Source organism: Oryza glaberrima, chromosome 5 (genome assembly GCF_000147395.1).
Source record: "Oryza glaberrima chromosome 5, OglaRS2, whole genome shotgun sequence".
NCBI classification, from domain to species: Eukaryota; Viridiplantae; Streptophyta; class Magnoliopsida; order Poales; family Poaceae; genus Oryza; species Oryza glaberrima.
The window spans coordinates 6,954,325-6,967,223 of record NC_068330.1 but is presented as its reverse complement, the minus strand read 5'-3'; the positions used below and the strand labels follow the sequence as shown (position 1 = coordinate 6,967,223).

Sequence of the window (12,899 nt, the reverse complement as noted above, 5' to 3'; positions counted from 1 at the left end):
CTCAAATCGGCTATTTGGTCCTCTATTTCTTTAGACTTAACAACCACATCATCGATGTAGGCTTCAACTAACCAGCCGATTAGATCATGATATATGTAATTCATGGCTCTTTAATATGTAGCTCCAGCACTCTTCAAGCCGAAAGTCATGACAACCCATTCAAATAAACCGATTGCACCAGGACACCTAAAAGCTGTCTTATGAATGTCTTCTTCAGCCATAAAGATTTGATTATATCCCGCGTTCCCATCCATAAAACTCAAAATTTTGTTCCCTGATGTAGCATCAACCAGCTGATCGGCTACTGGCATTGGGTATTCATCTTTCGGTGTAGCTTTATTCAAATCTCGGAAATCAATGCACACCCTGACCTTGCCATTCTTCTTGATAACTGGAAATATACTAGAAACCCATTCAGCGTATCGCCAAGGACGAATAAAACCAGCATCATACAATTGTTTAATCTCAGCTTTGACAGGTTCAAGCATATCGGCTTTACATCTCCTCGGAGGTTGCTGGCGTGGCCTAACACCTGGTTTGATAGGTAGCCGATGTTTAACAATCGATCGGCTGAGTGCAGGCATCTCATAATACTCCCAAGCGAAGCAATCTCTAAACTCTTTTAAGAGCTCTATCAGCTTGGTTCTAAACTCCGAAGATAAGTTCTTACTAACAAATGTCGGCCTTGGCCGATCGCCTGGACCTATGTCTATTTCTTCCAAATCATCGGCCGACATGAAACCTTGACCTTGCTTATCATCGAGATTATCTACTGTATCCTTAGTGTAGACACTTGAACCCTCCACGACGCCCTCAAAATAATAGCTTGGGTTCTCCATCTTCAACTGGCTATCGGCTGGCACGATCTCTACCTTGTCGCCTTGCCATTGAATCAAACATTGATGCATAGTTGAAGGAATGCAACAATTAGCATGAATCCAATCCCTTCCAAGAAACAAGCTGTAAGAACCCTTCCCATCGATGACCAAAAACATAGTAGGAATAGTTTTACTGCCGACTGTCAGCTCCACATTCAGAACACCTTTGGTTTCCGATGGATTACCACCGAACTCTTTGAGCACCATGTTTGTCTTGATGAGATCCTCGGCATTTCTACCCAACTTCCTGAACGTAGCATAAGGCATCAAATTTACCGCAGCCCCACCATCAACCATCATTTTAGACATCAGCTTCCCATTGACGTAGCCATTTATATACAATGGTTTAAGATGCCGATTCTTTGTCCCCTCGGGTTTCTGAAACACTGCCTGTTCTGGTGACAGAACCAACTTAGCCGATTCCTCTTCCACCTCATCGACATCGGTTTGATCAATCCCGAATTCTGCTGGCAAGGTAAAGAACATGTTAATCGGTGCCGTCACAACACTCTTCCCTTTTGCCAACCTCTTTGCCTCATTGGCTGCAACATCATCGGCTACAGGAACCTGATTCTTAACACGCCACTCCTGCCTTGGCTTTGCTTTCCTCAGCCGATGATTAATTTCTTGTTCAACCTCCTGAAGGCGTTCTCTGTTCATCAATCTTTGAACCCTTCTCTTCTGATTCTTTGTGAAAATACCAGAAGGACACCATTGATTCTTCCTGACCACACTGTCTTCTTGGCCATGATCTTGATTCACAGGACCCAATCTTTGATGAACAGAAACTCTTGTCTGCCTTAGCCGATTACCCCTATTATATGATTGGCTTGAGCTCTCGACAATACCACTGCACCCAGGGCAGTTTTCAATAGATGGCAACCTCATACCTTCATTCCAGCAGAATCTAAAGAACTCACAACCCCAATGAGGGTCAAAACCATCATCGTATTCTTCATAATGCTTCTCCCGCTGCTTGTCATACTTCCTCTGATATTTGTTGATAATCTTAGCGAATTCACCTGAAAACCCCTTGCGTGGGCCCTATCGGTTGTTTGGCCAGCTGTATGCACCATATTAACAGAAAAAGGATTACCATCGACCTTCATCGGCTTTTTGGAATCATCAAACCTAATCTTGCCCTCCTCAATGGCCACCTGAATCTGCTGTCTAAAAACCATGTAATCATTAGTAGAATGAGACCCAGAATTATGCCATTTGCAATACCTCTTTTTGCCTAACTCCTCAGCCGATGGGATTGTATGACCAGCAGGAAGTTGAATTTGCTTCTCTCGGAGTAGCAGATCAAAGATCTTGTCAGCTTTAGTAATATCAAAATCATACTTCTCCTCTTTTCCAGAACTTTTCACCCATTGGCATGGTATGACCTTTTTACTCCTTACCCATTCGGCTGCAGCTATTTCAGGATCATCCTCTTCATCATCCGATCCATACATGTATGGACAAACATGATTAACTCTCTTAGAGCTCTTCCTAACTTCCGCAGACCTATGCTCATGCAGGGTTACTTTCTGTATCAGATGTGACAAGCTATCAAAGTCTTAAGACGAGAACTTCTAACTAATCGGAGCAATCATACCCTGAAAGGCCAGATCGGCTAACTGGGCATCAGTTAAACTCAAGCTGAAGCATTTGTTCCTCATCTCCCTGAATCTCTGAATATACTCGTGCACAGGTTCATCATGCCGCTGCTTAATCGCTGTCAAGTCAGATAATTTCATCTCATGAACCCCATTGTAGAAATAGCTATGGAATTGCTTCTCCAAATCGGCCCAACTGTTGATCGAACCATATGGCAAAGAGAAAAACCAAGTAAAAGTCGATCCAGACAGAGATAACCAGAATAACCTAACTTTCAGAGCGTCTACCGCCGATGCTTCACCACACTAAGCCAGGAATCGGCGAATGTGCTCATAAGTCGACACACCATCTTGTCCCGAAAATTTGGAGAAGTCTGGAACTTTGAACCGATTGGGAAGAGGAACTCTTTCAAACCACTCAGGGTAAGACTACCGATACAAGCTTCCAGTCTCTTTTGGTTTAAGCCCAAACTGTTCCCTCATTACGTCAGCAATTACATCGGCCCACGGTCGTTGCTGAGCTGCGCCTTGTGACTGTTGCTGCATGGGCTCGAACTGACCGTATTAGGATGCAAACTGAGGTTGAGCCAAACCCCCTGGCTGATATTGGGCTTGCAGGGAAAGAGGTTGATATTGATAACTCAGGTTACCCCCTTGGTAATTGTGAAGGTTCGGCTGGATATTGCGCAGCAAGTGCTCAGGAACAACCTGAGGCATTACTGTGCCATACGGCTGTACGTGGTGAACCAAATGTTCTGGGACAACTTGGTTTAAAAGTTGTTGTACTGGCTGACCACCAGGCGTTGCAAACCCGGCCGATGCGCTCATTGAACCTTGGTGCTGGATCGGCTGGACGATCTGCTGTCTCAACGGCGTTTGCTAAATTGGCTGCAGAGGCTGCTGCCTTGGTGGTGTTTGCTGAACTGGTTGCATGACCTGTTGCTGGATTGGTTGTGCTGGTTGCATGACCTGTTGCTGGATTGGTTGCACAACCTGCTGAATTTGGGGTGTCTGCTGAATCAGCTGTTGCTGAATCGGCTGCTGCTGTATTGGATCAACTGCATGTTGAGGCGGCAAAAAGATGGCAGCAACCTGATCTTGGGTTGGCCGATTCGCAACCTGCCCACTATGCTGTGGATGCTCTCTCATTAACAGCCGAGGGTTCATCGGCTGGCCTGGCGCCATAACTAATGTAGCAGGTAGGGGAGTTGATGCCGATGCCGTCGGCTGAGTTGTGGGTGTAACGGAGGGAACTGCCTGAGTAGATGGCTGAACGTCGGTAATCAAAGACCGATAATTTGGAAAAACACCTCCTTGCAAATAAACCGGGCATGCAGCCTGATGTTCAGCTATTGAACCATCGGCTATTGACTTCATCATGTTTGATAGAGTATTGACTAACACCCAGACTAATTGATCAAAGCATGATGTACAGCGTAATCAACCCGATCTTGGAAGTTATTGAAAAAGTCCTGTGCCACATCACTATTAAGATCTCCTCCCTGCAGCCCCTGAGCACCGTCACCTCGAACTCCATGCACCCTGTCACCTTGTACTCCATGGACTCCTTGAGAATTGTCGCCTTGATTTCCTAGAGAGCCATCGGTAGCACCTTTGATACTCGGCTGAGCCGAGCCGTCTGGAGCTTGTTTCCCATCTACATCCTTAGAAGAACTGGTTCCAGGATCATCAACAACCACTTTTATTTTGTACTTCTAAACAAGTGTCCCCTTGCAGGTCTGCATGAATGAGTTCAAGAACTGATCCCATGCTTGCTGCAACATTGCTTCAAACTCTTTCTTCTGCTCAGGTGTGAATTTTTCTGGATCGACCAGTACGACGTTTCCTTCATTGACGTCAGTCAATCCCAACTTCAGCATCTTTTCCTTAACAGAGCCTGGGCTAGATGGTGGTGGTGGTTGTTTTTCGGCCATGAGGAAGGATTGTTGGCTGACTTCTTAGTGGTCCCACCAGGCATGCCAAAAGCGTGTCGACAGAAAACACGAGGCCTGGGAGATCTGCTTAACTCCAGTGCAGGTCCAAAGCTCGCCTTCGGGTGTACTAGCGTGCCAGTTGATTTGATCTTGTAATCAACAAGAAATAGAAGCAAAAAACCGCAGTTAAACCTATAAATGATAGCCGATCGGCTAAGTGCTAATGATATATCATTTATCTTTGAGCCGATGTCATATGTGTGTCGATCGACAATCTTGAATAAGAAAGAACTAAATCTACTCGATCGGCTGTAGATGTTAACGATATATACTCCTTATATCGATATATACTTAAATCATGTGATTGGGATAGATCAGTCACCATACCGAGACAGTATAAATCACTTAGACCGAAATATATATTAATAACAGGACTATATATGTTTACAGCATAGCCGATCAAATAGACCTAGCATGTATCGGCTAATACTCTGATACTACTTTATATCAGGATATTAAAACAGGCATAGAATATCAAGCAAAAGCCTAATATATTCAAATACAGCAATATCTTGGCATAAAGGGCAGATTTAACATGTCAATAAAGCATATAGAGCAAATATAGTTAAATCAGATAATATCGGCTGAAACTCCGATGCTACCCTAATCGGCAACCAGAAAGCAGGCTAGAGATTGATATTCTAAGCACGACTTAATAGATCAAACTCAACTGATGCAGCATTAAGTATGAAAAGAAGAACAATATCTAGACAATCAAGCCGCTGGAAGTTTCATATAGTGGTAGATATCTTATATAATCTGAGTCAACGTCAAAATCTAACCTAATCGGCTGCCCTCTTCGGCAGATGTTAGCCGATTGTAGATTAGATAGCGGTATTGCCAGAGATTATATAAAATATATGATAACTCGACAAATTACATAAACAAGATTAGAGTGTCATAAAGATGGAAGCACTAATCCCAAGAATGCAAGCCGTCATAACAAGTTTTACCTCTTGTTGAAGATCGAAACCGATGCAGCTCAACCTGAAAGCAAGAACTCGTCGAAATAAAACTAAAGCAAAAAGGTGGCGATGCGCCGAAATTGTATTGAACGTGTGTGTTAAAAGTTACATAGGGCTCGGGTCTATTTATACCCGAGAATTACAAGATATGTCTATAACGGACACGACTACTATCTCTAACAAACTCTAAGATACTATAAGTCTTTGCGGCAGACGTTTGCCCAATCATATCTCTAAGAAAATTACATAAAACATCCTAATTAATAGATACAATTGCCTCCTCAGGACTCTATCCATGTGCGGCAATCACCTTGAAGCACCTCAATCCAACCCGACATCACACATCAAGTTGTATTGCTAGGATCGGCTACATCGGCTTACCTAGTCCGACTCAGACTCAGCCGATCTTATCGTAGCCGATCTGGACTCCAGCCGATCCCAGCTCTGTTTCCGAACTCGATCTCCGCCTCCGACTTCGCTTCAATCCTATCTTCTTTCCCAATGCTGATATTACCAAATTTGGTTGTTAACACTATTTTGGCTTCTATTTCTTCAACAATTCAAGAAAACAAGTCTTTTGTTGCAAAACCATCGATTTCAAAACCATCTACTTTCACAAACTTGTCGTGAGAAGTACACTTGTTCTTTTTATGGAAAAGATGGACATTTGGTTGGTTTTTGTTTACGACTACATGATGCGCTGCATGATTATAGAAAATTTAGTACGATAACTAACATAAAAAGTCCATGTATATTAAATATTTTGAAAAACATATTATTTGTAATATGCCCGTCTGTTTGCATAAGCTTTTGTAATTGTTCTGTTATTGGCCATGTTGTAACACGGAGATCTTTCTAGTTATGTGTACTGATGTTTTGTTGCCGTTCAAGAATGCTGAAGTGATACTCTAGACCTTGCAGCTATTGGATTGTTACTATTAGTGGTATACGACATAAGTGAAGGGTTACTTTAAATGGAATATCGATGCCAGTTACTAACCATAGTAGTGAGGTCAGTACATTTGCTTCCAACACTTTGAATCAAGTACCTGTATCTCACGTTTTTTTGCTTTGATGACAGCTAAATACCAATGGTTGTTTTCTATGTTTTCTGGAATGTAAATCTAAACAAGACATTGGGTTAGGTACATACATACATACATACATATATATATATATATATATATATATATATATATATATATATATATATATATATATATATATATATATATATATATATATAATAATGGAAGTGAAACATATTAAATTCAGTACTTGCAAGATTTAGAGATTGGAGTTACCAGTTCATGTGTGAGATAGTCTCTTGCTTTGTTTGTAATAAAATTGCTATATACATGGTTGTTCTCAGCTATTCCAAGTTCACCATCCCGTTTGAGCAGTACTGAGATTAACGGGGTTTCAAAAATATGTTTTTCCATCATTTCTGCCCTGTAACTGTGCTTGATCCCTTATACAGTATATGTAGGCACCAACGATCTGGAGATTCAAGCGATAATATTTTGTTACATTTAAATGAAGATGATTAAAATAGAAATCCGTATAAGTAGCTAGGTGTACTTACATTGTCATCTAGGTATTCGTTCTCATCTAATATGGGTAATAGTTGATCTTGCTTCGGAGCTATATCATTTATTTTGACCAGCACATCAGTTGATGACGAAGTCTCTATTGTTATTTGAGCACAAATATCGTCGTCGGTCATGTCATAATCTGCAAAGAGTTTTTATTTATAGGAAAAGGTAAATATAACATAACAAAAGGAAAAAAAATGTTTGTCTAACTTTGGTTAACACAACAGAAGCAAAAGATGGGAAAATTAGACAATACAAATTAAAGCATACCTTGTGGGAGATAATTGTATATTTGGTTATTATGTAATAATGGTTTGCTTTCGTTGAACGTCTGGACGTTGGAACACTCCATGTTTTTATCTAATTGAGTGCCCGTGCTCCGTCCCACCGCCGTCACTGCCATCCACCACCGGTCACCACTACACGCTCCCTCGTCGGCATCTATCCCCTGTCACTCGCAAAAGAGGAGCGGAGACCTGAGAGAGAGAGAAAGGGTAAAGAGGAAGGAGAAAAGGTAAGTCATATATAGGCCCGATATTTATTTTTATTGTTTTGACACTCTGATATGTAGGTCCCATTTAGATTTGTTTTTATTTTGGTGCCACGTAAGTACTACGTCGGTGCCACGAAGGATGAATACCAAGTCAACCCGCCACATAAGTGCCACATAGAATGAAACCGATATTAAACCATCGAGTGACTCTATTTGCACTGACTTTTAAAGTTGAGGATGCTTTATATATACCTGGTTTTATGGTTGATAAACGTGATTCAACTGCAAGTAAGAAATGAGGGACGCAAAATAGACTTATTCCTATCTGGACTGGTCTCGGCGTCGGTCTGGCCTCCTTGTATCCGAATCCGACTTGTTGTATCTGATACATATATATATGCGTACGTCTATACTGTAGACCTCGGCGTCTCGCAGGCCTAAATCTGGAGCCAAGGAGAAAAATAGAGAGGGCGAAAATAAAGAACGCGGGAGCGAAATCGTTCATGGCGGCGGCGCTTCGATTTGCGGCGAGGAAGGTGAGCCGTGGCGCCCTTCAACAGGCGACGGCTTTCGTATCGCCGTCGCCGGCTGTTAAGGAGGAACAACGGCGTCTGTTGCCGGAGCACCAAACTATAGCAAGGTATGTACCCTTCTCCTACATCTATCGATTTAGAATAAATTAAAAAACCGAGCAATTTCGAGAACGACTGGCCCCGTCAGTACTCTATCTCTGACCTTCTTCAGAAATTGCCTGAGCTATTAATGTTGATAGCTACAAAGGGATGGATACTATTTCAATAACAGTCTACGCGTTACTAGTCTTTGGGGTTCAATGTTTGATGTAAAAAGTGCCGCTGCTTAAGTCTAGAAAACCAACCATTTGTTTTTCTCACACTGTTACCTTTTCTCTGCTGATATATATGACCAGTCAGCCTCACGCAAAACCTGTCGCGGATGTGGATCTGTCTCGTGTCCCAGAGAGCATCAGGCCGCAATTTGAGTCCTGGTATCGTCGCCATTATGCTCACACAAGATTTGTGAATGCCGAGTCGTCTGCTCCTAACAGCTGCAAAGAGCCTGCGAGCCTTGGGGCGCAAATTGAGGAGAAGAAGCACGAGTTGTTCCATCTACTATTTGAGCTGAAATATGGCAGGAAAAGTATAGCTGGTGGTGAAAAACTCAGCATCCAGGACGAAAGGATACGCCATACCGTGAGCTTAAGGCAATGGCTGATAAGTATGGGTAAGTAATTGTACTACTGTGTAATCTCATATCAATAATGCCTTTCTTTTTTCTTGGCAAAAAGAAATATTATGCGCTGTATATTTTAACTCATCCCCTGCCTTTTTTGTGTCCATTACTGACAGACTAAAACAAGCCTTGAAATATATTGGAATAACCTATGTTTTGGGCTTCGCTGTGTTGGGGATGGCGGTGAACCATATGTGAATCTGGAAAGTGTGGCAGCTGGAAGCACGATGATGTTGCAGTCTTGAAGATGGATGGTTGGGGTTGCTAGATACAGGAATTTATATAAACATGTTTCAGTCAAATTTCAATCTTTTACGGTCGACATCTATAAAATTTACATCAAAGTTACATATGTAAATATAGTATAATTATGATGTAATTATGCCAAGTTATTATATATACTTACACTACTGTAACTATGTAGCTATATAGTATAATTATGCTGTAATTTAACCCAAACAAATTATAATATGTGTATAAAAGGCATGCTAGTGCTAGATTAGCATGCATGATGCATGTAGTAGCACAAAATTAGGTGCAGCTGCAATCGGATTTGCCAGACATCATAGGTCAGCTAGCATGCGTAGCTCCATGCAGGACAGCTGGACACTTCGCAAGGAAAAAAAAAACGGATGGAAGCACGTATCTAAAACACAGGTCAACGGCTAGAAAACTGATCAGAGCAGAGAGAGCGGCACGCCTTATCTCCTCCTCTCAATTCCTCCGCCCGCTTGCCTTATCTCCTCTCCTCCGCTGCGCACTTGTATGGCGAAGCTCTCCATCTCCACCCCTACCCCTCCCCCCACAATGACACCGCTTCCCTAACCCCTCAGCCACGACGCCCTCTCCCCAGCCGGAGGCGGCACCCTTCAGCCGGTGGGCGGCGCCTCAGCCACGGCGTCCGCTCCCCTAACAAACACCAATAACCGAATAGAGCTAAAATGTTGCTCTTTCCATAATTACACATTGAGCTTAGATAATTACACACATTCTCTACAGATTGATTGGATGCTAGACCATCAGTTGGAAAAGTAGTTTTTTTTTTTTTTGAGTTGAAGTTGGAAAAGTAGTTTAGTTACAGACTTGCAGCAAAAAGAAGCATGGAGAAACAAAAATAAAAAACTGTTCTCTACATTGCCATGAAAAACCAATTCAAACATACAGTCCAAAAAGAAGGGGACGAGAGGGAAAGAAAGAAGCAATTCTTCTCTTGCTGTCAGTAATTACTCTCAGTAATGAGATCGCCTGATGCTCTCAGTAATTACTTTTATAGAACAGAAAACAAATACCTAAACATAAAGGAACCCTAATTTTGATGACAAATGGACTGTCAGTAATTGCAAACCGTCCTTATATTAACCTTTTACAGCGCTAGGTTTGTATAGATCAGAAAAGCAAATAAGTACCTAAATATAAAGGAACCCTAATTTTAATAGCAAATGGATAAGAACAAATTAAGAAAATGGAAGCAAAAATGGAATCTAAATAGAGGTAGTAACACATTTGGACTTGCAGTTGTAAAAAAAAAAAGAGAAAACAATGGAAGAAAGAGCCCGACATTGTTACTAGCTAGGACTTGGAATTCACGTCCAATTCAGTCATCCAGTGCAAACACCGACAAGAGTCCAAATACTTTACAGAGGACCCCAAACATAAAAGAAACCAAGACCCTACACGCCAACCAAAGCAATCTCGCCAACATTCAACACGCTAGGTTTTTATAGATCAGAAAAACAAATAAATACCTAAATATAAAGGAGCCCTAATTTTGATAGCAAATGGATAAGAACAAATTCAGAAAGTGGAAGCAAAAATGGAATCACAATAGAGTTAGTAACACATTCGGACTTGCAGTTGTAAAAAAAAAGAGAGAAAACAATGGAAGAAAGAGCTCGAAATTGTTACTAGCTAAGACTTGGAATTCACGTCCAATTCAGTCATACAGTACAAACTCCGACTATGACACCATATCAGAGTCCGAATCCTTTACAGAGGACCCCACACATAAAAGAAACCAAGACCGCACACGTACGCCAACCAAAGCAATCTCGCCAACATCAAATTCAACACGCCACCAAACCAAGCGCAACAAAAATAAGCATACACCTACGCCTCCTTTCCCAAGATCAGAAAGACCTACGCCTCCTTTCCCAAGATCAGAAAGACAATTCACATCTCATGCAGCCAACACTGGAAAGATTCCACCACTTCTCAAAATCAATTTGTCTCATTGAATTAGGTTTAATTATACCTTGATTCTATATTTATTTTTGATTTTTTTATTCAATTATATGCAGATTTAATTATACCTTAATTGTATATTTATTTTTTATTTTTATTCAATTATATGCAGATAATGAGTTCTAGCAAAGGTTCAATCAAGTGATTTTAGAAGTCCAACCATTAAACAAAGCAAAAAAGTTCCAAATTAGATGATTTTGAATCAGTTGAAAAAATGGAGTGTTCTGCCCAAAAACCAAAGACAGCCCAAAAAGGCATGCACGAAGATTAGAATTCACAAGTTATGCAGCCATCACAGGTGAGATATTTCTTAGTTGTCTATTATATGCAGATGATGGGCTCTTGCAAGATTGAACCAAAATAAATTTATCCCGCTAGCTTGAATTATATTATATCCTTAATTGTCTAGTTTATTTATAAAAAATAATGTTGATAGTGTTGATACTAACCTGTAAATTTGGCAATAATAGTTCGTTATATTTCCATGTGTGCACGAAGAGTGAAACATAATAACCAGATAGTTCCCTGGTAGGATTAAATTGTTAATAAAAAGAAAAAACGGAGTGCAACTTATGTTTTTGAAATTTGTAATAAATTAATAAACATAAGACTCCTTATACAAATATGATTAAGGAAAAAACATAAATTCTGATTATAAAAATTAAAGAACAATTAATTAATATTTTACCTGTTGCGAACCGGAATGTTTGGTAGGATTATTTGACGCCATAGATTGATATCTTCATTCCATCTCGATCTAGGGCATGCTTTGATCATGGCCTTTGCCAAGTATTCACCGATACATAAAAGTTCGTATATCTTGCGTTTGGGTTATTTTCATAAATGGGATTAAGCGGAGTCGGGTCTAATATGTATAGGGTTCTGGTTTCCTGATCCAATATTATAAGAACGTAGGTACCACAATAATCTGTTGGTATAAGAATCTGCAAAAAGGCTAATTGTTAGGACAACATTAATTAATTTATTAACGATCAAAGTTAAGGTAACCTACCAATTTGCATTTTGAAATATTGTAGTCAATACCGTGACCGTTACAAACTGACTCCACCAATTGTTCAATATTGAGCTTTTGTCGGTAGTCCGGGTGTCGTCCAAAATCAACAACGTTCTATATGGTATACAAAAGAGATTATTTAAAGTTTATGAGCAAAAGGGATGAATATATGTCATTTTAAACACTCACCCAAAATCGCATATTGAGATAGTGTTTTGATATTGTTCATTTGTTTTTTTTTCATCAATTGGATGTCATCATATGCGAATTTGCGTACGATTAAGTTGAAACAGTCATGGTACATTGGCTCACCCTCCTTTAGTAATCCTTGGAGTTTTTGACACTACAAGAGATCTTATGATAGGTGACGTTTCATTTACGTCACAAATACATAAAATTTCATCACGTCTCGTAATCTATGACACTCACGTGACGAAAATTCATTTGTCACCTATCATGCGTCTCTAATGGTGTTCTATGACGAAACTTTATTTTTTTCATCATTAATATAGTGACGATCCTTCTGTCGTCATAACTTTGTGATGCTCATATTCGTCATTATCTAGCCTGAAAAACGTCATAAAATGTATTATGGGCTGTAGAGAACCATGTAGTTCTCGTGGGCTAAGCCCAATTGTAAATCTCGTCATCTTTAGGCCTAGCCCATCTAAAATATAGTAATTTACACACTATTGGCCTGTTTAGGGCAATACCATAAGCAACCAATTTATGGGCCAAAACCAATTACGTAGCAGTTTATACACTATTTCAGCCTAGTTTGCTAATTCATTTGTAGCAGACTAGCAGTACCAAATACCAAGTGGGCCAAGCCCATTTCAAAAGACTTTACAAGCCCAATAAATCAT

At 40.4% G+C, this 12,899-nt stretch overlaps 1 protein-coding gene across 1 annotated transcript; it reads left to right on the top strand.

Annotated features, from left to right (window-relative positions):
* Nucleotides 1-8,029: 8,029 nt before the first annotated feature.
* On the top strand, nucleotides 8,030-9,082 carry LOC127773458 (uncharacterized). Its single transcript, XM_052299521.1, has 3 exons — nucleotides 8,030-8,166; nucleotides 8,455-8,768; nucleotides 8,894-9,082. Exons 1-3 carry the CDS (start codon nucleotides 8,030-8,032, stop codon nucleotides 8,896-8,898), a joined length of 456 nt encoding a protein of 151 aa, XP_052155481.1. The 3' UTR covers nucleotides 8,899-9,082.
* The last annotated feature ends 3,817 nt before the right edge of the window (nucleotides 9,083-12,899 follow it).